At 53.2% G+C, this 27850-nt stretch overlaps 3 protein-coding genes across 11 annotated transcripts; all 3 read left to right on the forward strand.

Moving 5' to 3' along the window:
- The first annotated feature begins 1541 nt into the window (after window positions 1-1541).
- On the forward strand, window positions 1542-12858 carry PIP4K2C (phosphatidylinositol-5-phosphate 4-kinase type 2 gamma). Its single transcript, XM_028110885.2, has 10 exons — window positions 1542-1824; window positions 4376-4473; window positions 5151-5247; window positions 5593-5736; window positions 8785-8931; window positions 9123-9161; window positions 9749-9862; window positions 10219-10486; window positions 10683-10786; window positions 10980-12858. Exons 1-10 carry the CDS (start codon window positions 1651-1653, stop codon window positions 11058-11060), a joined length of 1266 nt encoding a protein of 421 aa, XP_027966686.1. The 5' UTR covers window positions 1542-1650; the 3' UTR covers window positions 11061-12858.
- Window positions 12859-14025: 1167 nt separating this feature from the next.
- Window positions 14026-19359, forward strand: DTX3 (deltex E3 ubiquitin ligase 3). 7 transcript variants are annotated; one of them, XM_028110929.2, is made up of 7 exons: window positions 14028-14349; window positions 15493-15624; window positions 15721-15785; window positions 15978-16054; window positions 16410-17145; window positions 18090-18307; window positions 18657-19359. In XM_028110929.2, the coding sequence occupies exons 4-7, from the start codon at window positions 16026-16028 to the stop codon at window positions 18730-18732; spliced, it is 1059 nt and encodes a 352-aa protein (XP_027966730.1). In that variant the 5' UTR covers window positions 14028-14349; window positions 15493-15624; window positions 15721-15785; window positions 15978-16025; the 3' UTR covers window positions 18733-19359. The 7 variants fall into 7 exon arrangements, 6 of the variants coding, with proteins under 6 accessions (XP_027966733.1, XP_027966730.1, XP_027966731.1 ...); XR_003610531.2 differs by lacking the exon at window positions 15493-15624 and having other exon boundaries at window positions 14026-14349; window positions 18090-18478; window positions 18657-18737; XM_028110930.2 differs by lacking the exon at window positions 15493-15624 and having other exon boundaries at window positions 14028-14353.
- A 394-nt stretch (window positions 19360-19753) lies between these two features.
- ARHGEF25 (Rho guanine nucleotide exchange factor 25) lies at window positions 19754-26414 on the forward strand. Of its 3 annotated transcripts, XM_028110925.1 has the most exons (16): window positions 19754-19852; window positions 20136-20250; window positions 22519-22733; window positions 22870-22965; window positions 23040-23116; window positions 23307-23373; window positions 23565-23668; window positions 23854-23923; window positions 24040-24129; window positions 24211-24303; window positions 24491-24541; window positions 24746-24823; window positions 25027-25227; window positions 25371-25551; window positions 25787-25998; window positions 26304-26414. In XM_028110925.1, the coding sequence occupies exons 1-16, from the start codon at window positions 19754-19756 to the stop codon at window positions 26412-26414; spliced, it is 1860 nt and encodes a 619-aa protein (XP_027966726.1). The 3 variants fall into 3 exon arrangements, with proteins under 3 accessions (XP_027966726.1, XP_027966727.1, XP_027966728.1); XM_028110926.1 differs by lacking the exons at window positions 19754-19852; window positions 20136-20250 and adding an exon at window positions 21476-21572; XM_028110927.1 differs by lacking the exons at window positions 19754-19852; window positions 20136-20250; window positions 24040-24129 and adding an exon at window positions 21476-21572.
- The last annotated feature ends 1436 nt before the right edge of the window (window positions 26415-27850 follow it).

Raw genomic sequence — 27850 nt, forward strand, 5'->3', positions numbered from 1 at the left:
CCAGAGCAGCTGGTCAACACTCTTTTCCCTTCTCACCTCCTCTGTTAGGCAAACAATTAAGGCAATTGATCACGAAATTCTTCATCTGCCCTCCTTCCCTACACACTTACCTATATCTGCACCGATCCTTTCCTTTCTTCCTCCTAACAGCTGACAAATCTCTCTTCTCTGGACTAAAGCAAGTCCCTTCTAGATCCTTCATTCTTGAGATACTTACATAGACCCAATATATACAATACCTAAAAGTGTGGCACACGGGCAGTTTATATCTTCTTTGTGATTTCTCCCCTTCTTGTAAGGTCTCCCTGAAAAGTGTGTTTCTTTTACTTTTTTAAGTAATCTCTGTGCTCAACTTGGGGCCCAAACTTACAATCCTGAGATCAAGAGTCACATGCTCTACTGACTGAGCCAGCCAAGTGTGCCCTGAAAAGTGTGTTTTTACTGTGCTTCTCTATAAGTGACTCCCCATGTTGTTTTCTTACAGCCAGATTTCCTGACAAAGTCCCAAGCTTCCCCTCCCCACTTCTTCATCTCCCATTCATTCCTCAGCCCACCTTGAACTGGCTCTTGTTCTGCTGAAACTGCTTTCTGAAGGTCACTGGTTGCCAAATACAATGGGCACTTCTCCATCCTCCTCTTGCTTCACCTCTCCATGACATGTGACACTGCTCTCCACTCCTTCCTTCTGGAAACTCTACTCCCTGGTCTGTGACCCTGCTCTCCTGGTTCCTTTTACCTCTCAGTCCTCTCCCACTAGCCTCTTAAATGCTGGTCTATACCAGGGTTCTTGCTTTCTCTGGAAGGTGCCATCCACTTCTCCAGATTCCATAACAATTACTCAATCTGTATCCCCAGCCCAGACTGTTCTGAGCTCTGGGCTCATATGTTCAATTGCCCTCAGGTACCTCAAACACATTCCAAACTGAACTTTTCACCAAACTGCCTCTTTTCATGTCACCACCACCATGTCTCCTCACCTTAGCCAGAAGCCTGGGATTCAGTCTCAAGGTCTCCCTTTCCCTCAAGTCCCACATCCACTAAGAATTTTCCAAACTGACATCAAACTCTACCTTTAGATGTCATTCCCTTCTTTCCATCCCAACAGCCACTGTTTTAGTTCACCACCTCGTCCCTACACTTTTGGAATACTCCAGTCACCCTCCAGAATGATGCCTGAGTGGTTCTCGTAAAAGCGCATTTAATCCATCGAAACCACTTAAGGGATCTACTTCGTAAAGAAATACTTTTGGGTGAGCCTCAGGCGAGAGGTTACTCCCAGAAACTGGGCAAAACCGGAAGGCAGCGACTTTGCAGCAAAAGAGCCGCCGACCTGGGAGTGAACGAGGCCATCCCAGGCCGCTTCCCCATCGCCTCGGTGGCAGGTCCGGGCCCGGCTGACCGCCCGCAGCCCTCAGGGAACGCAGCTTCCGTGCGCCCGCCCCTGCGCCAGGTGAGCCCACCCACCGCGCGGGCGTTGGGGCGGGCGGGCGCCAGGGGGCGGAGCCAGCCCCGCACCGCCATGCTGCGCGCCTGCGGGCCAGCCTCCGGTCACGTGACGGCGGCCCAGGTGAGCACCGCTTCCGGGGTCGGGAGCCTGGTTTGCCGCCGGCTCCGGCTTCCACTCCGTCGGGTGCACGGGAGAGGGAGACTATGGCGTCCTCCTCTGTCCCGCCGGCCACCGTACCGGCGGCGACAGCGACCCCGGGCCCGGGTTTCGGCTTCGCCTCCAAAACCAAGAAGAAGCATTTCGTGCAGCAGAAGGTGAAGGTGTTCCGGGCGGCCGACCCGCTGGTGGGCGTGTTCCTGTGGGGCGTAGCCCACTCGGTGAGACCCGGCGCGAGCCCCCCCAGAAGCCCTGTCCGAACCCCGCTGCTCTGGCTCCTCCGGGCGTCCCTGTTTACAGGCTTCCGCCTCCGGAGTCCCTCGCGCGGCCACTTTCCCCCCGCGGCTGTCCTGGTCCCTGCCCACCAAACCTCAGGTGTTCCCCGGCGTATCTTCTCGCTCTAGACGTTGTTGTTTCTTTCTTGAAATGTAGACTTTGTTTCCCCCTCCGCCCCCTATTCCACCACTCTAGTTCCTCCTTCTCCACCTGAAATCCAGCTTGCTGCCTCCTTCCTGCCAGGTCCAGCCTCAGCCGCAGGCCACGGAGACCGGCCGGGACCCTGCTTCAGCTGGAAGGACATTAGGGGGAGTGGCTGTTCAGGGTCGGGTGGTGGTGAGGTGTCCGGTGAGAGTTTGTGTGTGGAAGGGGAGCAGGGAAGGCAGCTGAATGAGGGGGATAGTTCACTTTCCTTTCTAGCTGCTGTCCTTGATTTTGGAACCTTGGCTTTGGGGGAAAGCTCCAGGCTTTCCTGGACTTTCTAATCCTGCTTGTCTCTTCCTTTCCCTTCCAGAGGTACAGCATTTCAGAGAAGCTACCCACCTTGAGCCCCATTAAGCCTTATGTATGGTATATGCCTTTGGTCTTAACTGCATCCCCATTGCTGGCTGGAGTGATGGTGTTTGGTGTAAGTGGGGGGCTCATCTTTGACCAAAGAGATGGCGCCACAGCTCTGGTCCTGGGGACACTATGATGGTTAACTTTAGAAACAGGTAGAGGGGTATGGCCTGGGAATCAGGAGGAGGCCACAGAGGCCAGTGCATCTATTTTCCTTCACTCAGGTGAAGGAAGCACAGCTATTGCTCCTCCTCCCTCAGATTTGAAGTGGGAGGGATGTAGTGACCTTGGATGTAACAGGCAGTACTTTATAAATCAATTTCCTCAAGTCGTTATAGTCACGGCAGGGTTGCAGAGATGGACGAGGGTGAGGAAGAATACAATTTTTTGTCCCCTTCTTAATTTGTGGTTTAGAATGTCGTTGGGTGTCTGTATTTGTATCTGTGGTTCTGTGGACCACTCCCAGAGTATCTATGCTAAGGCACTTGGTATAGGCAAAGCTGATGGAGGTAGAGCTGCCTCTCATGTGTACTTTCCAGGTGACCCATCCATCCCTTTGGGAAGCTGAACAGGGAGGATTTTTCTTTGGTAAGGGTTGAGGGAGTTACACATGAGAGCTGCCTCAGTTTCCCTAGGTATATATACTTTAGCTCCAACACCCCACTGTGCAGCCAACCCACATTTACTTCAAGTGTCTAGAATGGAGAATTCCTTGAACATATGTCTTAGTGATGATTCAGCCAGCTTGACAGCAGGTGGCGAGGAGGGGGCATGAAGAACTATAGCTGAATTTTAGGCTGGGAATCTCAAGTGGCTTTTTTTTTTTCCTGGAAGAATATGTTCTGTCCTCCTTTTCTACTGAGAATGAGAGGAGCAGTTTCACTGCAATCTGTGGGATTTAGGTTAGACTGCACTTCATAACCTCTGTTGAATGATCAAGTAAAGGTAGGCAAGACACCCATTTATTCAGTTAAGAAACACCTCAGGACCCCTTGTGCCAAACATCCTAGCTAGGCACCTGAGAGACACAAGACAGCTACAACTGGTCCTTGCCCTCGAAGAGCTCACAGTGTAGGTGGGGAACTTATATAAACTACGCATTAGAGTCATAGGGTTAAGTGCTCTATTAAAGGTGGGTGAGTGGTACTGTGACAACACTGAGGAGAAAACACATCTCCTGGGATTTCTTTGTACAGGAACTCCCTTTCCACCCAGAATTAGCAGATGGCTGATTCTGGGGGCCAAGGAGAGCTGGTGTTGCTTGCATCCTTTGGGTAGTGGGTTGGCTTGACTTTAGGAACAGACAGCTAATGAGCTCATATCCTCTGCCTGCCTGCATGCATTCCCTCTGAAATCAGCTGCTCTTCTTTTACTTTACACCCAGGCAGTGGGGACCTACTAGAGAGACCTGGGTCAGGTTGGTCTGGAAGGCCTGGTCCTGTTTGTAAGGAGATGCCTCCTGCAGGATGTGGACATCTCATTCTTGTTGCTGTGGACTCCTCAGAGTCCCCTTAACTCTCTTGTCTACTTCAGAAAAAAAAAAAAAAAGCCTTTTGTTTTGTTTTTAATGGAGCATAGAAGTGTTTGTCTTGAGTGTTTTGAGTCTGCTGAAGGTATTTTTTTTCTTTAGAACTTCTCACAGCTTTAAAAATAACCCTGAGCTGCTCACAGAGTTTGCCTAATATAAAATGGTGCGAGCATGCGGTTCCCCGGGGGTGGAGTGTGAGGGGCTGTGTGTGGGGGCTGCTTACTGCAGTCCTTGTTGGGAGCAAAAGAGGTTGGATGCTTTCTCTCACCTCTGGCAAGTAGATGTGTAACTAGCGTTCTTAAAGGAACGAGGTTTGAGTTGCCCTTTTCTGACTCTTGCCCAGACACAGTGTAGAAGTAGCTTTCCACACCACTCCTCACTGGCTGCCTGTTCTTGTTTTGGCTTATCAGATCAATGAGCTCAGCCAGGTGCCTCCCCCCGTGATGCTGCTGCCAGATGACTTTAAGGCTAGCTCCAAGATCAAGGTCAACAATCACCTTTTCCACAGGTATGTGGAGATCCCTGCTCTTCTCCTGTGAACCTTCCTAGAAGAAAATAATACATAATTTTAAGAGTTAAGATTCAGTGAATTGAAGGTTTTAGATTTGGAAGGCAATTTACAAGCTCTGTGTTCTAACCCTCTTCCCAGAGCAGAAATTCAGTATTGTGCAAAGAAACCATTAAAATAACTTCCAGTGTTCTCTATACCCTTATATATTTGTAATAGTTTGTTTCTCATCTATCCTGGCAATACCACAGAGTAAATACATTTAGATGCCCTTACCATCAGCTTCTGATAGAGACTCTCTGAAAGAAATATCTGAGTTTCCTAGGTGCTTCTGGTATCAGAAGATGCCATTCCAAACAGTGGCACCTGTTGCTGATTTTAGTATGTCTCGAACTTGTGTGAGATTTTGGAAATGCTGCTGTTTAAACAGGCATTAAATCCTGGTTCTACTTAAGCTACTTACCAGCTCTGTGTTTGAAGCAGGTCACTCAACCACCCTGAGCCCCAGTCTCCCCTTCTATAAAATGGGAATAATATACATTTAACGGACTTTACAAGAGTTTTATGAGAATCAAATAAGGTAAATGTGCGAAGGTGCTCTATAAACGGTCAAGCTCTATATAAATGTAGGGTAATACTGTTACTTTGTTTTCTTACCTTGAAAACCCCTATTTCAGAGAAAATCTGCCTAGTCATTTCAAGTTCAAGGAGTATTGCCCCCAGGTCTTCAGGAACCTCCGTGATCGATTTGGCATTGACGACCAAGATTACCTGGTGAGAGTCCTTTTTGGGTGAGAGGGGTCCTTTCTCCCTGACAACCAGGGAATCCTTGGGCCAGTCATGTTGGGAGAAATGGGAGCTTTGGCAAGTCTGATTCTTTATCTGTTTGTGGTCATGGGCATCTTCAAAAATCTGATGAAAGCCATTAACCCTGTCCTTGGGGAAACATGTAGCTACATTAAAATTTTTGCTTTCACTTTCATTCAGTCCAGATGAAGAATCCCTGCTCAACCTTTCATGCAAGGGTTTTATCCACTTTCAGACACAGTCACTTGACTATTGTCCTACGACTTGCATCTCCATACAAAGAGGAAAAGAGCCTCTCGCCTGTGTTCCTAGGTATCCCTCACCCGAAGTCCCCCGAGTGAAAGTGAAGGCAGCGACGGTCGCTTCCTTATCTCCTACGATCGAACTCTGGTCATCAAAGAAGTATCCAGTGAGGACATTGCTGATATGCATAGCAACCTCTCCAACTACCACCAGGTCAGGCGGCTCTCCAGCTTCACTCTTGCCCTCTCCTCTCTATTCATAGCTTAGCTGCTAGAGTACATGGAAACTTCCTATCTCTTCTCCTCCCTACAACCCATTTTGCTGCCCAAGAAGCACTTGACATCATGTTTTTGAAAACTAGGAATTTCAGAAAAAGCCTCTGCGTACCTCTTTGTGTCTGACCAAATAGGAGAAGTTAGACATGATCCTTCTATTTTGGTATTTACAATCTGGAACTGCTGTGGATTGATACATAAAGGCCACTTGAAGAGCAAAGTATGAACTATAGACTGAGCCAGAATTAGGTGAAGTGTTAACACCAAATACACTGTCAGGAACAAATGCAGTTTTGAGGAGAAAATCAGGATAAGTGCATAGTTGGGGATAAACTGGAGGGGAGAAGCCATGATCATATCCAGTCCTAAGTGGGATTAGGGAGGCTATTCTGTCTGATCAGATTAACTTGGAATGTGGAGTTTCTGGAATATTTTGGTGAGAAAAATATGGCCTGAATATCTTCCTACTGAAAAAAATCTCTCTCCAAGGTCAACAATCAAGGAATAAATGAAAGACTCAAAAAGTGATTGGTTTATTCAACAAACACTGAATGTCCATTATCAGTGGGCCCTCCATTAGGCAGCAGAGAAAGAGGTGGGTGAGGAAGAGGCTCTGGAGGATCTCTTGGTCTAATGGCAGTGGGTAGGAGAGCAGCATTAGCACATAGTGGAGGGTGTGCAGTAGCAGAGGCATGGATGGAGTGCTGTGGGGGTGCAGAGGAGGAGCACCCTGACTTACCTGGGGAAAGAGAGAGGGTGCACTGGGAGCTTCAAGGAGAGTTAGAGTATCGTAGGAGTTGATGCTTGAAAGACTAGTATGGACTCCTTAGACAAGGTGGAAGAAAGCATTCTAGGCAAAGGAAAACTTGGAAAGGCACAGAGCTGTGAGAGAGGTATGTTATTTAGAAATAGCCCCGTGACTGCATTTTCGAGATTGGGCTGGACTACTGGGAGTGAAGAGTGAGCAGGTTGGAGGGAATGAGAACAGTCTCGGTGAGCAAGGACCAAGGCTGGAGGAGCCCTAGTGGCCAAGATGCAGAAGAAGACCTGTGGGAGACTTGTGGGCAGGGCGCCTCCAGATTCCTGCTTCGGGATAACTGGGTGTCCATTCACGAACATTTGGGAAGCGGAAAACGAAACTGGTTTTGGAGAGAAGGCAGTTCTTTTTTTTTAAGATTTTATTTATGTTTATTTGACAGAGCGACAGTGAGAGAGGGAACACAAGCAGGGGGAGTGGGAGAGGGAGAAGCAGGCTTCCCGCAGAGCAGGGAGTCCGATGCAGGGCTCGATCCCAGGATCCAGGGATCATGACCTGAGCCAGAGGCAGACGCTTAACGACTGAGCCACCCAGGTGCCCCAAGAAGGCAGTTTTGATTTACACATGTTGAATATGGGGTTTCTACCGTTCCTCCAGATATAGATGTCCCATAAGTGGTTGGGGAATGGAGTTCAGGCAAGTAGAAGTGTAGATTTGAGAGTCACAGGTGAATAGATGGTGATTAAAACCAGAAATATAGACTAGATTATTGATGGGAAGTGTGTGGAGAAGAAATGAGAAGAAGCAAGGAGAGGGGAGAGCCCATAAAGGAGACTGAGTTGCTGATGCCCTCCTTTGTTCTACGTGGGATTTGAGAAGACAGGGGAGAAGAATCGGAAGAGTGGAATAGTGTGGCTCAGGGTGCAGAGAGTTCTAGGGAGACACTGGTCGGGAGTATCAAGTGCCCCCTAGTTGAAATACAACAATAACTACAATGAATATCCATTGGATTTGGTAACTGAGGGATTTGAGGAAGGGAGAAGTAGATTTCAGAGGAAAAGTAAGAGTATGAATCTGATTTCACTGGGTTTGAGGTATGAATGAGAGGAAGTGGATTGACCACTTTTCTGAGAAGGCTGGCTCTGAAGACAAATAGGCGGCAATACTGAGAGAGACCGTTGCATTGAAAGAGGAATCGTTTTTTGTTTTGTTTTGTTTTTTAAAATTTTGTTTATTTATTTATTTTTAGATTTTATTTATTTATTTGACAGAGAGGGACACAGCGAGAGAGGGAACACAAGCAGGGGGAGTGGGAGAGGGAGAAGCAGGCTTCCCTCTGAGCAGGGAGCCCGATGTGGGGCTCGATCCCAGGACCCTGGGATCATGACCTGAGCCGAAGGCAGACGCTTAACGACTGAGCCACCCAGGTGCCCCAAAAGAGGAATCGTTTTTTAAGAATCCAGATTATAAGCCATCATGTAAGCATTTTTACTACAGGAATCTAGCCCACCAGGAAACATTAGTCTAGGTAAAATCATTTCATTGGTAAGCAGATGTAATTTCTAATCCTGGTTCTGTGACCACTCGTACTTAAAGAGGGTCTAGGGGCACCTGGGGGGCTCAGTCAGTTGAGTGGCCGACTCTTGATTTCAGCTCAGGTCATGATCTCAGGGTCTTGGGATTGAGCCGGGCTCCAAGCTCAGCAAGGAGTCTGCTTGTCTCTCTCCCTTTGTGCCCCCCTTCTGCTTGTGCTCCCCCAAATAAATAAAATCTTTAAAATTAAGAGACATTATACAAATGGAATAAATCAGAGATGAGGGTTCAGAAACTGCATGGGTAATCACAGGCCTCTTTAACAAGTCCCCACCACTTTTTTTTTTTTTAATTTATTGATGTGCGAGAGAGAGAACAAGAACGCAGAGATGTGTTTGTAGGGGGGCAGAGAGGGAGGGAGAGGAAGAGGGAAAGAATCCCAAGAGGATTCTACGCTCTACGGGGCTTGATCTCACAACCCTGAGATCATGACCTGAGTGGAAACCAAGAGTCAGATGCTCAACCGACTGAGCCACCCAGGTGCCCTCCTCCCCCCCCTCCACTTTTGACCGGGTAACCTCTCTACTTGAAGTTGTCTCCCCTACCCTGGAATGGTGGTATTTGCATTCCCATCCCTGGGCTGTTCGTGCATTTACTTCTCAGCTTCTCCCCATTCCTTCCTCCCTCCTACCTCAGTACATTGTGAAGTGCCATGGGAACACACTGCTGCCCCAGTTCCTGGGGATGTACCGGGTCAGCGTGGACAATGAAGACAGCTACATGCTTGTGATGCGTAACATGTTTAGCCACCGTCTTCCTGTGCACAGGAAGTATGACCTCAAGGTAAGGAAAGGATAGTTAGGGCTGAGGGAGAGGTTCCTGATGGCCTGAGAGTGGGGAAGGGCCTGGGAGGGCACTTAGAGGGTTCATTTCAAAGGAAAGAAGACTATGGGTTTGAGTACTCATCTTAGGAGCTGGATCCTAACTATTCTTTTAATCACTTCTGCTGACTTGGTCTTTGGGTCTCTCCACAGGGCTCCCTAGTATCCCGAGAAGCCAGCGATAAGGAAAAGGTGATACTGATATTAGGTGATAGGGTGAGGGATGAGGGAGGGCAGACAAAGGGATCTCCTTAGGATAGAGGTAGGGGTCATCAGCTATTTATTCTTATCTTAAACCACCAAAAGGAAGAGAGGTGTGAGCTGGTGCCGACCCAGGGATTAAATGTTTGGAATGGGCAGCGGGAGCAGCTGCTGTCTCACTGGCCTGGGCTATCCCATGTGGAAGGTTTGGTGAAGGATGGAGATGATGAACTTTAAGAGCGAAATGCTTACCCTCTACCTCCCACTCTGGGTTCTTGTAGTCAAGCAGCTCTTTTTGCTTAAGAAGAAAGAAAAGTCAGCTTGAGGGGTGTTGACTGAAAACTGTCAGCAGAGGTAGTGGGATGTGATTTGGGGTACCACTGCAGTGACTGAGTTTGGAGAAGCCGCTAGAGCTGAGAACGGCCTCTGGGGCGGCGTGGCAGTGTGGAGTCGGAGAGGGGCTGTAGGATCTCTCTCCCCTCAAAGCCACTGAGTTAGACATAGGGCCCCAGATAGAGCATTGTTCTCTGAGACCTTGGGGGAAGGGATATATTCCTAAGATGTCCCATTACTTTCAGGTTAAAGAACTACCCACCCTTAAGGATATGGATTTTCTCAACAAGAACCAGAAGGTTTATATTGGTGAAGAGGAGAAGAAAGTATTCCTAGAGAAGCTAAAGAGAGATGTGGAGGTGATGATCGGTGTGCTTAGGAAATGGCTGTTTCCTGTTGCTCCCCATTCCCAGTCTGAGGGAACTGCTCCCCTTCCCTTCATTCTTTGGGATCTCTGCATGTAGGGGAGTTGGGTATGGGACATGAAAAACCCTCAGAGGTGATGCATGGAGGGGGTGGCTAGAATCAGCCAAAAGGATGACCTCAGATACCAGGACATTGATGTACTAAAGGGCAGTGGTATCCTTCCAACCCTCAATTTTCATCCTTCCTTTCCCCAGGAGGGCCCCAGAAACTCAGGAGTGGAGGTATAGGGGTGGTACCTGGGAATGGGGAAGGAGATCTGAGGTAATCTGATTTGTCAGTGGGGTCTCAGTTCCTAGTGCAGCTGAAGATCATGGACTACAGCCTTCTGCTGGGCATCCACGACATCATTCGGGGCTCTGACCCAGAGGAGGAGGGGCCTGTGCGGGAGGAGGAGTCAGAGGGGGATGGGGACTGTGGCCTGACAGGACCACCCGCTCTGGTGGGCTCCTATGGCACCTCCCCTGAGGGTATCGGCGGCTACATCCATTCTCATCGGCCCCTGGGCCCTGGAGAGTTTGAGTCCTTCATTGACGTCTACGCCATCCGGAGTGCTGAGGGTGAGGAAGATCCTGGAAATATTAAGGGTGTTGGCGGCGGGGGGCCGGGGAGGGGGGGAGGAGGGGTTGGCCTTGGGGGACTGAGACCAGGGTGGTGGGAGAGAGGCTGGTTAGCTTTTCAAAACAGATCTGACTGGTTCTTGGGGAGAGGGAATTGGGACTATACTTGCTCTTCATTGCTGGTTTCTTTCCTCAGGGGCCCCCCAGAAGGAGGTGTATTTCATGGGTCTCATCGACATCCTGACACAGTATGATGCCAAGAAGAAAGCAGCTCATGCAGCCAAAACTGTCAAGCATGGGGTAAGGGTTCCGCAAAGCCTTTCCTTTCCTGTCTTTTGACTCTTTGGGAACAGGGGGCCATTTGTGCCAGAGCAATGGGGTGGCAAAAGGACAGAGGGTTGGGGATGGAAGTGGTGTGGAGTGGAATGGAGGGTGGAGAGTGGGGAAGGGTGGGGGGGTGGCCTGACACTGTGTTCCATACCTCCTCTCACAGGCTGGGGCAGAGATCTCTACTGTCCATCCTGAGCAGTATGCTAAGCGATTCCTGGATTTCATTACCAACATCTTTGCCTAAGAGACTGCCTGACTCCATGCTGACTGCTGCTTTATCTTCAAGGTGGCAGGGTTCTGAGAGGCTTAGGGGAATTGTGGATATGCTGATCACTACTTCTTTTCCTCCTTTGTTAAATTCCAGCTACAGGCTCCTTCCATCCAGATAACTCCATCTTGTTGAGTAAACTCTTCCTGACCCTCAGAAATACATTGTCCTATCTCCCCCTGTCCAGTTTTCTTCCTTTTCTCCCTCCCCTCCAACCATTCTGCTTGCTTCATTAGAGTGTTACTATTGACTCACTCCCAAGTGCCTTGATCTTTGTAAATGTCCTGTTGTTTCTAGAACATAGGACGAGATGGGGGAAGGGGGTTACTTGCCACCTTCAGGACCTGACTGGACAGATGGACCTGGCTCAAGCAACTACTCTGGATGCACTTTGCTGTGTGGGATGAACTAAGAGTGTCTGTATTTTGCTGATAACTTTATAGAACTCACTGTGGCATGCTTCCTTCCCAGTAGGCCCTGGGATGGAGGACTTTCAAGATACTACAGTTGTGGGTGCTGGCATGCACACATGTGATGGGATATGGCCCATCTTACTAATGGGGTGGGGAGTGGCGAGCCGGCTGGCACCTCACAGAGGTGGGACCCACGAGGACGCTTGAAATTATGTAGGGAACTGGAAAAGGTGTCTGTCAAGAATTGATTCCTCTCCAGTCTCTTCCCTCACCCTACTTCCAACCTCCACCCCTGTACTTCTGGGTACAAGAGCCCAGAGATGGCCAAAGTGTTCAAGCCTGGGTGAAGACATTGGACTGTTATTGCTCTTCACCAGGACCTCACACCCCTCCTGGGGCTGGAACCCTTCAGTGGGGGGGTGTGGGCAGTTTTGGAGGCTGGGATGATGGGCCAGGGTAAAAGGTTCATTCCCAGTGCTAAATTTCCTCTCTTCATGTCTAGCCATTCCTGAGGTTTTATTCCCAGCAGAAGGGAATATCTCCACCTGGGTCAATCCTGGTCATTTCAAGAGGATGAAGGACTCAAGTGTGGGATCCTCCTCTACTCCTTGGAGGTGTGCACCTAGCATACTTCCTTCTCAGTCCCTTCTCAAATCCTTTCTCCAGTTGGATTTGTTATTCTGTTCTTTTCTGTCTCATACTGCTACTGTGTCTCCCAAGGGACAGATGGACTTCTTTGTCATCTTCACTCTCTACCCCAAGAGAGGAGTCAGAGCCAGAACTCAAATCACCCAACCCCCTCCAAAGAGTTGAAATGACATGGGATAGTCTCAGAATGTAGAGGACTCTGATGACCCAGATAGTGTCCTCCCCACCCCCTGATGCCTTTGGGGCTAAGGCAACCTTTCTTGCTACTCTCCACTTGATCCCCTTTATGGCTTCCATGCTTTTTCTTAACATAAAGATGGGCACTAATAACTGGCCTGTGGGGGTGCAAGTGTTCTTTGCACTGTATATAGCTGGGCTGATTTGTCTTACAAGAAGTCATACAGTCATAAAGGAGAATTCCTCTCTCCCCTCCATCTTCTCCAAAGGAAGTAACAAGAGGAATCCACAGTTAAGGATTAGAGCCCCTATAATATCTTCCCCATCAGGGGCCCGCTGATCTTTTTCATTCCAGCCGTCTACCTTTCCCCTGTTGAATGCAATAAAACTCCATGACACCAGCAGCTGTCGCTCTTTAGAAATTGGTTTTCTGACCATGTGGCTGATGTATCATAAGCAGTATGGTCTTCATTTTGTTGCTTCTGTTTTTCATCTTTTTTGTTTCATTAATTAATAAAAAAGATCTTGTGTATTTACTCCCATTACTGTCACTATATAGGAAATAAACTATTGAATCCATATTCCTTCATAGACATGCCTTCCCCCACCCCCTTTCTGAGGAACCCTGTGCTTAGGGGTGTGGAAACCAGATGAAGAATTCTGATCTTTAAGATGTTGGGCCCCTAACTAAGAATGTGGGTTTCTAGATCGATAGCTGTGAACTTTTAAAAGGTTGTGAGGGGTGTGCATGGGAATGGAAAACTTACTCTCCGCCTTTGTGGGAGTTCAGCTATAGGGGGGCCAGGGAGAACAGCTGATGTGGCACTCCCTCTTCCCCCAGGGTTCTGGGCTTGATCACACACTCATTCCTGTAAAGGTGAGTGAGCCTCTCAGAGCACACTGGCAGGGGCTAAAAGAAGGAACTGGGTGTTTCCCCAGGCTTCCTGGGAAAGATGTCCTCTATCTGGAGAGCGGGAAGAGTACAGCAGGGTCCTGGGAAAGTGAAGAAAGGGACCAGTCCTCCAGCCCAGAGGGAGGGAGTGAAGAAAGGGGTGGATAAATAGAAGTTGTTGCCAGTCTGGGAGATCCAGTACTGTTTGGCCGAGGAGGTCTTTTGGCTGGTGGAAAAACCTGGCTTGATGTGGCCCCAGGGAAGTGAATTGGACTGGGGGCGGAGATTGCTCTGATGTGGGAAGCAGAACAGAGCGGAGCTGTTTTTCCTTTGAGATGTTTTAACTCTATTTGAACCGTAGACTTGACACCCCCAGCCCCCACCCCAAGGCAGTTTTTAAAAAGATGTATTCACTTCCCGTTCTGCACTAGCCTCAGTATCCCTGTTTGTGGAAACAAAAGTCAGAGGCACTTACCAACACCCATCCGGAAGCAGGTTATGGGGGTCACAGAAGGTAACAATCTAGGAAAAGGCAAGCGAGGAGGGAAGGGATTGAAATAGTTTAGTCTTGGGGTTTATTTTTTAGAACCAGTGCTTTTCTTACTATGACTCTTCTTCCCATCCCAAATTATTCCTCAAAGTCCCTTCTAGCAATAGCATAAGAATCTCAGAAAAATTGCCCCCTTCCCCACCTACCTAAGCCGACACTCCTCGCCCACCCATCTGTCACCAGCCTGCAGAAGCTGCCACGCAGCTGGCTGGAAAAGCAAAGGGAGAGGGCTCCCCCCACCCCCGGGAGGGGGAAGCGAGAAGGGTGGCGTCTCTAAGAGATTTAACCTCCTACCCTCGGTTCCACACGCCACCCCCTCCCTCCAAAGACTGGGACGGCGCCTCCATTTTTGTTTTGGGGCGGAAGGGCAGGGGCTCGTGGATGGAAGGGGGTCAAAGGAAACGGTGATTATCACCTGTACGGGGGAAGCGGGTGCCGTCCTCCCTCCTACCCTTCCAGTCTGCACCCCCTCTGCAAACTCCCCCCCACCTTCTCGGGGTCTCCCCCCCCTTGTTGCTAAGGCCCAGACCGTCATCCCAGCAACAGCCTCAGTCATGTGACCGGCAATGGCGGCGCTGACGGAAGGTAGGTGAGCCCGGCGCCCCCCACACCCACCGCGCGCCCCCCGGACCCCGCTCGCAACCCCCGCGCGCCCTACCTGCCCCCCCTGCGCCCCCTCCTCTGCCTCCTTACCAGCGCGCGGCGCCGGGGGCCCCCTCCACGCCTGGCCGATCCTCTTCCTATCATCCTCCAGCCTTGGCCTCCATTTGGGGGTTCTGGGGAACCGCGATCGGGCCGACATGCACCCCCACCCAGTAGTGGGGCTCTGGGGGCTCCGGCGAGAGGGGGACGTGGGGATTGGTCCTGGATCTTGCAGGAGGTCATGGGGGAGGGGTGGGGCTGCCTCAGTTGGTGCCCCCAGGGACCCTCGCCCTTCCCCCGCTGCCCCTGTCTGGCCTCCGTCTGGTGGGAGGGACTGGCCCTGTGTCCGGCCTGGGTTGCCCCAGAGGAATCAGAGACCCAACATAAGCTATGGCCCCGCCTCCCTTTTCTGTGCCAGCAGGACTTGGAGCTAAGGACATCTAGGTCCTGGGTTCCCTCTGATGGAGAGGGGGGTGTTCCACCTTGGATAGACAGAATGAGCTGAGGTTCTAGGATTTCGGTTTCACTTTCTGAATCTCGAGGTGCATCTGGTCTTGAGGGGACTATGATGGAGGCACAGACAGAGAGCCGCTCCCCTTTGGATCAGTCAAGGAATTGAGGTCACACTAATGGCCCCTCTTTCTATTTGAGCTACATTTGGAGGTGTTGTAGGGACAGCTCTGTAGCTGAACATGGTAAGACTCAGGGGAAACCTAAGTCTCCTCCAGCTGAGCCTCGGCTGAGCCCCACCCCTCCCTAAATGCAGACTGGGTTGCTGACAGGCTTACTGCTCCAGTGCGGGGCGGGGCGGGGGGGAGTGTTTAAAAGGTGACAGTAAGAACTTTGTTATTTAGGGACTGTTGCCACTTTGTTGGCATTCCAAACAGACTTCAGCAGAAGGGACTGGGTTAGCTCTCAAAGAAGGCTCCCTAGCGATAGGGACTGAATTATTTGGGAATACGGGGCAGGGTGAGGAGTTGGGGAGCATAGGAAATATTCTTACCCATGTGATCTGAGGGAGATGGCAAGAAAGACCTCCATCTGTGTGGGCTTTTCCCTTCCTGACCTCTCTTATTTGTGCCCTAGGCTTTCTTGAGAGCCTCAGAGCTGGGGAAGAAAAGAGGAAAGTTAGCATGTTGAAGTTCCATCTTTAGCAACTTGGGAGAGGCTGGGGATGCAGTTCTGCAGAAGAGGAGAGGAAATGGAAGAGGAGTTTTTGTGTGGTTTCTGGGCTGCTGGTGGAGTGGGGTGAGGGGGGTGTGGTAACATTTGTCATCATAACCCTTTACTCTCTACTCTCCCCCTTCCCCCTAGTCCTGGTCAGCTGAGTGTGGAAATAGAGGGATTTCTGCTGCTCTCATTGTCCATGGGCTTCCCAGGTATCTGCCTCCCAAGGGAAACTCAGCTTCGCCTTTAAATTGGTTTCCTCCATTCCATGTGCCAAGTAATCCCATTCCCAGTGACTTACACCCAGGTTCCCAGTCTTCTGTTACACGGGCTGCTGTGTTGGCGCATGTGGGAAGGGGGTACGGGGTTTCTCACTTTCCTTCCTTTTCCTTTCCACCCACCAGGTCACACAACCTACAAGTAGGGAGCAGGGACAGCGAGAGAGAGCCTGCATGCCAATTCTAAGCTCTTCAGGATCAAAGTGAGCACAAAGTCTCCCTCCCCTTTAAAGAAGCCAGTTTTCACCCAGAGGGAGGAGGGTGAGATTGTTTCTGTGATCTTGGGAGGAGTATAAAGAGAACCAAGACTGTGCTTAGCTCAGATGATGATAATAAAAGTAGAGAAACTTTCTTGCTCTTCAGTGGGTGCTGGGGTTTGAAAGATAAGAGGAGACAGAAAATGAACTTGGGGGAGGAGTTGGGGGTTGGACTTTGAGATAGTAGAGGCAATATAGGGTTGGAGAGGAACCTGAAGTAGGAGGCACTGATTTTGTCAAACGGGGACCCCCCACCCTGAGTCCCTTTCACCCTGGGGGCAGTGTCGTTCGTCCTGTCCAGAATGGCAGCCTGTGGAGGCACCTGCAAGAACAAAGTGACTGTCTCCAAGCCTGTGTGGGACTTCCTGAGCAAGGAGACCCCAGCCCGGCTGGCCCGGCTTCGGGAGGAGCACCGTGTGTCCATCCTCATAGATGGCGAGACTTCTGACATCTATGTCCTCCAGCTTTCCCCACAGGGCCCTCCCCCGGCCCCTCCCAATGGGCTCTACCTGGCCCGGAAGGCTCTCAAGGGGCTGCTAAAAGAGGCTGAGAAAGAGCTGAAGAAAGCTCAGAGGCAGGGCGAGCTTATGGGCTGCCTGGCTTTGGGGGGTGGCGGGGAGCACCCTGAGCTACACCGTCCAGGGCCCCCCCCTCCCCCTTTGCGAGCAGCCCCGCTTCTGCCCCCAGGGGCTCGGGGGCTCCCTCCTCCTCCCCCTCCCCTCCCCCCTCCCCTTCCTCCCCGCCTTCGGGAGGAGGCCGAAGAACAGGAGAGCACCTGCCCCATCTGTCTGGGGGAGATCCAGAACGCCAAGACATTGGAGAAGTGCCGGCACTCATTCTGCGAGGGCTGCATCACCCGGGCCCTGCAGGTGAAAAAGGCCTGTCCCATGTGTGGCCGCTTCTATGGGCAGCTGGTGGGCAACCAGCCCCAGAATGGGCGGATGCTCGTCTCTAAGGACGCCACACTCTTACTGCCCAGCTATGAGAAGTATGGCACCATCGTCATCCAGTACGTCTTCCCGCCCGGTGTCCAGGGGGTAAGAAGACCTATGGCCTGCCTTTGCCCTTTGGTTTTCCCCATTTTGGTTTTCCCCAAGCGTGTTCTCTGACCTAGGAAAACTGGTGGAGGGGAGTGTATTTGTTAGATGTGATGTAGTCTTGCTGTCTCCCAGTATGCCTTCCCACTCAGTGCCCCGGAGCTAGGAGGTCCCCTTCAGGCCCAGCTTTTCTGTCCCACGACCCCTCTTCTCTTCTGCACACATGAAAATCAGGTATGAGAGAAAGGAATTGAATACTATTTCCTTGATGAACTTGGATGTCGACACCTATTCTTGGCAGGGGTGAATTCTGTGGAGATGGTGGCTCAGGTGCAGGCGGGCGCAGCAGGAAGGGGGCTGACCCTCCTCACAGGGCACTGAGTATTACTTTGTTCCCAATTGATGAGACAGTGGAAGGTTAAAACAGGAGCGGTCAGGAGCCTAGAGGTCTCTTCCTGCTTGACCAAGCAAGAGTAATTCTCAGTCCTGGTTTGCAGAGGGCCGGCGCAGCTCTGAAGAAGAGTAATGGGCAAATGGAACAGGTCAGGCAGGCAAAGAAGCTTGGGAGCGTTCTCAGGTGGAGAAGGGAAGGCTGAAAGATAGCTTATTCTCAGTCTTCACATTTCTGCTGAGTTATCTGGTGAGTAAGGACTGGCTACTTCCCATCACTTTTGAGAATCCACTCGTCGCTGAACTGAGACTTTGAGGGATCCAGGCAGCAGAAAGAACTTCTTTAATAGTAAGGATTTTGTCCAAAAACAGGCTCCTGCTGTCCAAACCTTTCAAGGAAGTCTCTCCTTCCTTGAAAGGCTGTCAGCCTGTTGCTGCCCTGTCAGCATTAGCTGGGGGTGCACAGACAGCCGGCCAGGATGACCCTCTGGTGGCATGGTGGGCCTTCAGACGCCCAGCTGCTCACTGTCCTGTCTGCCTCCCCTCCCTCCCAGGCTGAACACCCAAACCCAGGAGTTCGCTATCCTGGCACCACCCGGGTGGCCTACCTCCCGGACTGCCCTGAGGGCAACAAGGTGCTGACCCTGTTCCGCAAGGCATTTGACCAGCGACTCACCTTCACTATCGGCACGTCCATGACCACAGGGAGACCGAATGTCATCACCTGGAACGACATCCACCACAAGACCAGCTGCACAGGGGGACCCCAGCTGTGCGACCCTTCTTCATTTCCTTTCCCTTGGCCCCTCCCCTTCTCTCCATTTCCAGCGAGGGAATGACATTAATCCCCTCTCCTGCTGGGAGCCTCCTAACTGGAGAGGACCACCCCCAACCTATTCAACCATCTCTTCCATGCCAGTTTCTCTACATCCAACCTGGTCCAGTATGCCCAGCTTCACCTACAAAACTAAGCAGAATTGGGCTAAGTTACCTCGGGTTTGGATATCCTTAGGGGAGGTGGGGAGGGGCTGGACTGGGGCACCCAGAATGAGGGTGAACATGAGGCTAATATGAGTAAGCTGCAACAGCTAATCCTGACCTTCATTTCTCTTTGCTCCCAGGTTTGGGTACCCAGACCCCACCTACCTGACCCGGGTGCAAGAAGAGCTGAGAGCCAAGGGTATCACAGATGACTGAAGGCCATCCCCTTTGCCAAGCCCTTGCCTTTCTCCATAGGACCCAGCGGAAGCCTCTGTTCTCCTCTCTCCCTCTGCCCCCCACACCATACGAATAGGGGACCAGTCTGACTGGGGAAGGAGTTCAGAGAGGGAGGGGGCAGTCCCTTCCCCTGTCCCCCCTACAGGCGAGTGCTTCAGTGCAGTGTGAGCCACTCCCTTCTGGCAGAGGGATCTTCCAGGCTCTGCTCCCCTCCTCCCCCTGTACATACTCCCAATCTCCCTACCCCCTCCACTGCCCTTGGCTTTTTCTGGTATGTGCTGTGCTCCAATGACTAAGCTGAGAAAGGACCTGGGTGGGGAAGGAGGTTCTCTTGAGCCCCCTGCCCCCACAAACTGCTCCACTGATGAACTTCGGTGTGGGGGAGGGGGCATGGGGCTGAGGTGAGCCCCCAAGGAGCCGGCCTTGTGTGTTCTTCAGAAACAGTCCCCCTTCTACCTTAACCTTGTCCTTTCTCTCGCGTGTCTCCGTCTCTGTCAGTCTGTCTCCCGCTCTGCCCCCTATAAGGAGCCTCCTTACCCTGTTCTGGAATCGCCGCCAGACTGTAGCTTTTAATTTAATAAAAATAAAGTAAAATATGCAACTCTATGCCACACCCGTTCTGTTCTGTGGACCAGGGTGGGGGTGGGGTGGGGAGCGGAACCTGCTGAGGAGGGGAAGGGGGTGGTGATCGGGGAAATCCCTGTGTGTCTCCCCAGTCTCTGCCTGCAGAGCGCCTGGGGAAAAGGCACGTATTTAGTGGGCTCCTGACGCGTCCACGACGGAATCGGGATTAAGAGGGGTTTGTTTGTTGTTGAACTTCGGTTGTAGAGAAAGCAACAACCCTAGCCCTTTGAGAAGTTTGGCTGGGGTGGGAGTGGGGGCGGAGCCGGGCAGGGGGGCGGATTCCACAGCAGCAACTCCCCGGACGCGCGCAGGCCTAGAGCCCCCCAGCTTCCGTGCCCCCTCGGCCCTGAAACTTGGAGCAGGGTAGGGGTCCAGCATGAAGCCCCCTGACCGCCCCGCCCCTGGCCGCACTGACCGGATACTGGGGGTCATGGGGGGCATGCTGCGCGCATGCGCCCTTCCCGGGCAGGAGGGGGTAAGAAAGGGGACCACGGTGGGGTCGGGAATCTTTAGGGGGCTCCAGGAGGTCTGCACCCCACAACTCAATTTACCCGCAAACAGGAATTCTGCAGGGCAGTCGCAGGAATCCATGAGATCCAAAAGAGGGCCAGGGCCCTGGTCTGGGTGAACCGCTCCCTCCAACCCAGCCTAACCGACCCTTTTACAACAATGTGGATTTGACAGGAGGACCAAGGAGAAGCGGGAGGTCAAGGCTGGGCGTGGAGGGCGGTTTCCTTACCCCTCGTCTTTCTCCACAGCCCCCGAAGAGAAGTCCCCTAGGGCCAGGAGGGACCGAGACAGAGTCTGACTGTACCGAGGGGGATCAGAAAGGGGAGCGCGAACGTGAGGTCCCCGCCTGGGCTCCGCTGCTCGGTAAGAAGCTGGGGCTGGGGTGGGGCACAGTTTGCCGTCCTGCGCAAAGTGGCGAATTCAAATAATGCTGCTCTTATTAGCATAAAGGTTTGCATCTAATCTGCATGGGACCCATTTAATTGCCAAGACCTCCACGCTTCTCGCCCTCTAGTCCGCTGTGCGTCCCCCACATCAGCCGGTCCCGAGCCCCCGCAGGCAGAGTGTCCCCGCGCCCCACCCCTGGCCCCTCGCCAGCCCTGCCTCCAGGACTTCGCCTTAATTGGTGATTAGCCTCAGCTGGAGTCCTGGGGCCTGGAGGAAAGAAGGGTCTGGAGAGAGGGCGGCACCTGGGCTGCGTTCCCCACAAAGCTCCCCATTCACGCATCCCCGAAAGGGAGGGGGCTTGTCTACCCCTGAGCGGCTAGGGACAGTCCCAGCCCCCAGGACATCTTCACACAGGCCCAGGCTCATCCATCCGCACCCTTCTCCACCTCAGAGGCGGAGGGGCGACCTGGGCAGACCCCGCCGCCCGGCTTACCCCCGACCCCTGCGCTCCGCAGTCGGGAGCCCGAGAGGCAGGAGGGAGGGGAACCCGGGGCGGGGAGCCGAGGCTGGAGAGGAGAGGCGGAGGCGGTGGGGACGTGGAGTGGGAACGTGGTGGTGCCTGGGGGAGGGGGATTGGGGCTGGAGCCGGGCACAGGCTGAAGAGGGGAAACCGGAGGGAGAGGGCGGAGCTGGGCCGCAGAGGCCCCTCCCCGCGGCGGCACAGCGGCGGGGCCTGTTATTCGGCTCGCCGTTCGGCCGGGACCCGCGCAGCGCCAGTGACTCGGGGAGTCGGTCCCCGCCTCCTCCCTGCCCAGGCCTAGAACCACCCCAAACCCGAGAGGCCGGAGACGGAGCTGGAGAGGCTGCCGCATCCCGGCCCAGATTCCCCCACCATCCCTCCCCGCCCCGCTGGACATCTGGACCCTGGGCCCCGCACCGACTGGGTTCCGGAAACCCTCCCCGCCCAGCTCGGGTGCCCGGCCTCGCGCCGCCGGCTCTGCAGAGCCCCCAGCCCTCCCCCAGACCAGACTTCCGCCTACCCCTGGACGCCCCCTCCCTGTTCCCTCCCTCCCCCCCTCCCCCAGCCTGGAGCGGGGTAGGAGGGAGGGGGGGTGTGCGCCCTGCGCCGTCCCCGCCCCGCCCCCCGTGATTCCCCCTGCATGGCCGGCCCGGGTGGGGGGTGCGGGGGGGCCCGGGCGTCATGCGGGGGGTGCACAAGGGGGGTCGCTGTGCCTGTCCCCACGTGATCCGAAAAGTGCTGGCAAAATGCGGCTGCTGCTTCGCCCGGGGGGGTCGTGGTGAGTGCGAGGTCGCAAGGGCCCGGCGTTGAGTGGGGGGCGGGCTGAGGGTTCAGGGCATCAGACTGACCTGGCCCTAGGGATTTAGAGGCTGGAGACTTGTACCTGTGTTCCAGGGAAGTGACTTAGTAGATCTCCAAGATCCCATCTGCCTCCAAATTTGTAATCAGTCAAGTTAAGGAAATTGGGGAAGGGGCAGGAAACTCTTCTCTCTGTCCTGTAGTCAACTGGGTATGAGAAAAACTCATCCACAATCCCCCTGGGCCTAGAACTGGATCTTCCTTAAATCCTTTCGCTGAGAATCTACTTCAGATCTGAAGAGGGACAGAGGGATGGAGGAATGAGGATGACAGTCTACCAGGGGCTTTATGACAAATCTCGGATCCTCTGTTCCTGAGCCCGGGGCAAAGATAACCCTAATGAGCTCTCCTCACTTGCCTCCCCCCACCCCGCAATTGGGTTTGTGTATGTGTTGGGGAGATGGGCTGCAGACGTCTTTTCTTTTTATAGTGATTACTGCAATTGGTGCAGGAAGGGTCTGGGGGTGGCAGATGGGCTTTTAGCTCTCCCCCCTCACCTTCTCAGGGAATGGTCTGTGCCCATTGGAAGGGGGCGGCTTGTAGGAGAGCAGATGGCCACCCCCAGCTTCCAGTGTCTCCCCAGATGGCTGCCCCTACATATCTATGGCATACTCAGGATATGGGGGAGCCTCCACATATAACTGGAGGTTCCAGGTCTTGGGAGCCCAGGTGTTTACTGTCCTTCCTCCCAAGGGTGCCCAGGGGAAATTTTCTATCCTGGCCAACTCAAATGAGGATGGCAAGAGAGTAGGCCCTGGGGGAGGGCTCAGCATCATGAAGAAGGGCCTCTGGGAGCTCCCTAGGGACCCTGAAACTAGAGCTGGAATAATATCTATGGCCCCTTTTCTCCCCCTGCTCCCCATTAGAATCCTATTCCATTGCTGGCAGTGAGGGGAGTATCTCAGCTTCAGCTGCTTCGGGTCTGGCTGCCCCCTCTGGCCCCAGCTCTGGCCTCAGCTCTGGCCCCTGTTCCCCGGGCCCCCCAGGGCCAGTCAGTGGCCTGAGAAGATGGTTGGATCATTCCAAACATTGTCTCAGTGTGGAAACTGAGGCAGACGGTGGCCAGGCTGGACCATATGAGGTGAGCAGGGAGCACCACAAAAACATGTAGGACATCCATGAAGGACACTGGGAGAGAGGGCAGGTTGGGGGCCATTGGCCACTGGGGTGACATAGCTACTGTCCATGACCTCTGACACATGACTTCTGGCTCCCAGAACTGGATGCTGGAACCAGCTCTAGCCACAGGAGAGGAGCTGCCAGAACTCACCCTGCTGACCACATTGTTGGAGGGCCCTGGAGATAAGACACAGGTATGAAGAAATGGGTCTGCATGGCTTCCCCAAAAGCATCTGTTTACTTACTCTAGGATGTTCTTTCCTTCCAGCCACCTGAGGAGGAGACTCTGTCCCAAGCCCCTGAGAGTGAGGAGGAACAGAAGAGGAAGGCTCTGGAAAGGAGTATGTAAGTGTTCCCACACACCCCCTCCCCTCTGCCCCCCCACCCATTGTGCAACTTCCAGAGAACTGTCCCTCACATTTTAGATTTAATACTTGGAATTTCCTCTGAGGTTGGCTGTGGTAATGAAGGGGCTTCTAGTCCAGGAGGGAGGAAGTGGCTAAACCAAGGATGTGCACTCCTGCTCTCTTCCCAGGTATGTCTTGAGTGAACTGGTAGAGACAGAGAAAATGTATGTGGACGACTTGGGGCAGATTGTGGAGGTAGTGCCCTTTTCTCTTCCCAGCCCCAGCCCAGCCCTTTCCCTCTGCTCAAGGCTAATTTTAGGAGATGCCTTAGTGCTCCTCTGTCCCACCTTCCGGTACCCCCTACATGCTGGACTTCTTGGGGGAGGGGGTTTTCCCCACCAAGGCTGGGCCCCCACACTCATGCTCCCGCCCCAATCTTCCTGCAGGGTTACATGGCCACCATGGCTGCTCAGGGGGTCCCAGAGAGTCTTCGAGGCCGTGACAGGATTGTGTTTGGGAACATCCAGCAAATCTATGAGTGGCATCGCGAGTGAGTGGAGGATCCCCAAGAGAGTGAGGGGGAAGGGCGTATGTCTCGTTTTCTCTGTAACCTAGCCAGGGGCCCATTGTTGCCTGAGGAACGTTTGGAGCAGCTTGATCACAACCAGGGTAGACAGCTCTCAGTTGTGTGGGGTGGGGGTATTTGACCTGCCTTTTCCCTGCCAACCCCTCCAGCTATTTCCTGCAGGAGCTACGGCGGTGCTTGAAGGATCCTGATTGGCTGGCTCAGCTATTCATCAAACACGTGAGGCTTAAGAGGGTGGCCCTGGAGGGGCGGGACTTGGGAGTGGGTCCGGGCTCCCGAGAGAGGTGTTCTCTCTCCTCACCAGTCCTGCGCTCCTTAACCTTTACCCCTGTTAGGAGCGCCGGCTGCATATGTACGTGGTGTACTGTCAGAACAAGCCCAAGTCAGAGCACGTGGTGTCAGAATTTGGGGACAGCTACTTTGAGGTCAGTGGCTGAGGTACCTTGGGGGAAGGGGGACAGAATCATCAGGCTCTCCAGGCTGCATAACCACATTCCTGTCCTCAGGAACTCCGGCAGCAGCTAGGGCACCGCCTACAGCTCAACGACCTCCTCATCAAACCAGTGCAGAGGATCATGAAATACCAGCTGCTGCTCAAGGTCAGGACCATCTGTTCCCTGGGGGTTCCGCTGGCTGGGACAGCCCTTTTCTCATTCATCTCCCCAGGGTTCCTGAAGCTCCCCCCAGACTTCCTGGGCATCCTCACCTGTGTCCTCAGGGGGAGGATGTGAGAGTTTCTGAGGGTGTCCTCAAGACCTCCCTGAGCATTTCTTTTCTACATCTTAGGATTTTCTCAAATATTATAGTAGAGCTGGGATGGATACTGAAGAGCTGGAGGTGAGGACTCCCAAATCTGCTAGGACACATACCACATACCTCTTATTTTTTTGGTCTCCTGGTTTCCCCCCTCCCCCACCCCCTGCTCCTTGGGTGGTGTTGAGCTGTCTGGTTTTTACGGGGAGGCTGGTTGAAAGTTGAAACATGGTCAGAAGAGGCTCTTTCTCGACAATGACAATGCTCCTCTCTTCACCTGCGACCCAGCACGCTGTGGAGGTCATGTGCTTTGTACCCAAGCGCTGCAATGACATGATGACCCTGGGGAGACTTCGGGGGTTTGAGGTATGGGGCTAGAACAGGAAATTGGAGGCCCAATGCTCTTTGGCCCCAGTCTGAGCACTCGGGAGGTCCTCATGGGGAACTGTCCCTCCCCTGGGACTGACCCCATGGTTGGTTGGGAGCATCAGGGGAAGGAGGGAGGAGCAGAGAATGTCCCTTTTCTCTCCTTGCTTTTTTTTCTCAAAATCACTACCCTTTGGTTCTAGGGCAAACTCACTGCTCAGGGGAAGCTCTTGGGCCAGGACACATTCTGGGTCACAGAGCCTGAAGCTGGGGGGCTGCTGGCCTCCCGGGGTCGAGAGAGACGTGTCTTCCTCTTCGAGCAAATTGTCATCTTCAGTGAGGCCCTGGGAGGAGGAGTCCGAGGAGGCTCCCAGGCTGGATATGTGTACAAGAGCAGCATCAAGGTGGGGAGGAGGGTGCAGGGAGGGGTCTGGCTGGGATGGGGTGAGGCCTCTGAGGGAATGTCTGGCTCTTGGATTTGTTGGAGGGGACAGGAACCAGAGAGGGCCTAAAGAATCTGGGGGCTCTCTCCTATTTGCCAATCCAGGTGAGCTGCCTGGGACTGGAGGGGAACCTCCAAGGTGACCCTTGCCGCTTTGCACTGACCTCCAGAGGGCCAGAGGGTGGGATCCAGCGCTATGTCCTGCAGACTGCAGACCCTGCAGTGAGTCAGGCCTGGATCAAGCAAGTGGCTCAGATCCTGGAAAGCCAGCGAGACTTTCTCAATGGTGAAGCTCTCACCCTTCCCTCCCTGACATGCTCTTTCAGCCCTTTGACCTGCTGAATCCCTCACTGCCCAGTCTCCAACCCCTGCCCTCTTGACCCCAGCTTCTCCCCATCTCCCCCGCGATTTACAATGGCTGACAGTTCGTGGGAGGAGGGCAAAGTGGGAGGATGATCTGGGCAGAGCCCTTAGGGAAAGAATCTGTTGTAACCCTCCTTCCGTTCCTCTCTTTGCCCCAGCATTGCAGTCACCCATTGAGTATCAGAGACGAGAGAGCCAGACCAATAGCCTGGGGCGGCCAGGAGGGCTTGGGGTGGGGAGTCCTGGGAGAATTCGGCCTGGAGACCGGGCCCAGGTCAGCACACATGCACCCATCAATGGCTCTCTCCCCTCCCTGCTGCTGTTGCCCAAAGGGGAGGTGGCCAGAGCCCCCCTGCCCCTGGACACACAGGTATGAGGAAAGGAGTTCCCCTGTTATGGGAGCAGACTGGGGAGGGCCTCTCTTATTCTGGGATCCCTAAATCCTCCTCCCCTGTATCATTCCCTTTTTCTACCACCCACCTTTTGTCTGCCCCTTCCTACTTCCTACTCTTACCTTCCGCCTTCCAGTTTAACCCTGGGAGAAGCTGACCATCTTAGATGATCTAAGATGTCTAGCAAGAGGAGGTGGCTTAGCTAGGGGCATACACTGAAAAGAAAGGGGTGAGGGTGGATTCCGGGACTTTTTTTTCTCCTCTAACTTGAGTCTTTCTTCAGGCCCTCAGTGACATCCCCCGAGCTCCTCGTGAGTCTCCCCCAGCTCCACCAATTCCAAACACCCCTCCCTGCCGAGCCAGACTTGCCAAGCTGGATGAAGATGAGCTCTAAGTGGTGAAGGCCTGGGGTGGTGCTGACCCAGCCACCCCATTTCCCGAGGAACTTCAGGGCAATCCTTCTGACACCACCTCGGAATTCCTTCTTCATGTGTCTGGCGGGGGGGGGGGGGGGGCGGTGGCAAGGCTGGGAGTGGTGTTGACTTAGAGGAGGATTCCTAGACTCAGAAGGACTTCTTTCTGCTTAAGGAACACAGGTTCCTTCAGCTCCCACCCCTACGCATGCATCACAGGTCCCCCCAAAAGGAGGATATGTAGGTGGGTGGGAGGGCTGGGGCAGGGGCCAGATAAAAATGATTGGTTTTGATTTTGATTTTTTTTTTTCAGTTTTCTGAGATTAAAGGTTTTGTGATATCACTAAGGCTGTTGTACTGGCAGAGGGAAGGGGAAGTGGGGTGAGGCGATGGGGAGAAATCCACTGGCCTGCAGATGGTCTGGTGACAAGAGGACACAGGGTGTCGCTGTCTGTGTCCCTCACCTGCAGTTGCGGCATCTCGCAGTCCAGACCTGGAACTTGGAAAACCCTAGATCCGTGATATATCCTCCCCTTTCCCAGCCTGCCTTCTCTCCCATCTGGCCTCCATTTTAGACCCCACTGGAAAGCCCAGTGTAGTGTGACTTCCCACCATCCCCCCAGCACCCAGATTCTAAAGCACTAAACGCCCAAGTACCTTTCCTTCTGAGGCCTCCATGCTCAGCTGAGGGAGAATGGGGAGGTGGAGAGGATGCTGGGGCCTGTGGCCCTTTTTGGCTCTGGGTTCTGCTTCTTTTTGCCGTCTGCGAGGTCACAAGGCGTATCTGTAGTGAGCAGGAAGGGATTCTTCTTCAAGCCACAGACCCAAGAGTGGACAGCCCAAAGGGGTCTTCATTCCTCCCAACTTCTGGGATAGCCCCTGGGACGGAGAAAACCAAACATGCAGAGATCCATATCCAGATGCCCTGTCCTGGGTCCTTGGGCATCGGTGTGTCCACTGTGTCCATTCGTCCCCTGGGCTTGGTCACGTGTACCTGGGCTTCCTCAGCAGACAATAGGCTGCTGGGGTGGGATGGTTAGGAGGAGCTGGAGCCTCCCTGTGGGCCTGAGGTCCCTCTGGCCGACAATGGGGGGAGGGACCTCTAAGGGGGGGACAGGACGTACAGCCCAGATAAGACTTCTGGGGAACAATAGGAGGAATTGAAGAGGGGAGACCCACCCTCACTGTACCCCACCCCCAGGGCTTTGGGGTCAGGGACTGGGGACCAGAGGGTGATGGGGAGGGATGCCAAGTATTCTTGTAAATGGAGGAGGGGAAGGGGAAAATAGCAGGATTCTGGATCCCAGAACCTTTGTATCTCTTGAGGGACCACAGAGGTACATGAGCTGGGTGCATGACCCTTTTGAACTTAATTTAACTACAAATGTGTTTTGGAGTGCCAACTTTGTAAATAGCA

Source organism: Eumetopias jubatus, unplaced genomic scaffold (assembly GCF_037043125.1).
Source record: "Eumetopias jubatus isolate StellerSeaLion01/CBP00866 unplaced genomic scaffold, mEumJub1_p1.0 scaffold_8, whole genome shotgun sequence".
NCBI lineage: Eukaryota > Metazoa > Chordata > Mammalia > Carnivora > Otariidae > Eumetopias > Eumetopias jubatus.

What these genes read in the sequence shown, in the direction of transcription:
- PIP4K2C (XM_028110885.2), top strand. Translation starts at nt 1,651, where the DNA reads ATGGCGTCCTCCTCTGTCCCGCCGGCCACCGTACCGGCGGCGACAGCG. An exon ending in TTGACGACCAAGATTACCTG is followed by an intron (nt 5,248 to 5,592) that starts GTGAGAGTCCTT and finishes CTGTGTTCCTAG; the next exon opens with GTATCCCTCACCCGAAGTCC. An exon ending in AGCTAAAGAGAGATGTGGAG is followed by an intron (nt 9,863 to 10,218) that starts GTGATGATCGGT and finishes GTGGGGTCTCAG; the next exon opens with TTCCTAGTGCAGCTGAAGAT.
- DTX3 (XM_028110932.2), top strand. Translation starts at nt 16,026, where the DNA reads ATGCCAATTCTAAGCTCTTCAGGATCAAA. An exon ending in TCCCGCCCGGTGTCCAGGGG is followed by an intron (nt 17,146 to 18,089) that starts GTAAGAAGACCT and finishes CCTCCCTCCCAG; the next exon opens with GCTGAACACCCAAACCCAGG. An exon ending in TGCACAGGGGGACCCCAGCT is followed by an intron (nt 18,308 to 18,656) that starts GTGCGACCCTTC and finishes CTTTGCTCCCAG; the next exon opens with GTTTGGGTACCCAGACCCCA.
- ARHGEF25 (XM_028110925.1), top strand. Translation starts at nt 19,754, where the DNA reads ATGAAGCCCCCTGACCGCCCCGCCCCTGGCCGCACTGACCGGATACTG. An exon ending in GGAGACTTCGGGGGTTTGAG is followed by an intron (nt 24,824 to 25,026) that starts GTATGGGGCTAG and finishes CTTTGGTTCTAG; the next exon opens with GGCAAACTCACTGCTCAGGG. An exon ending in CCAGCGAGACTTTCTCAATG is followed by an intron (nt 25,552 to 25,786) that starts GTGAAGCTCTCA and finishes TCTTTGCCCCAG; the next exon opens with CATTGCAGTCACCCATTGAG.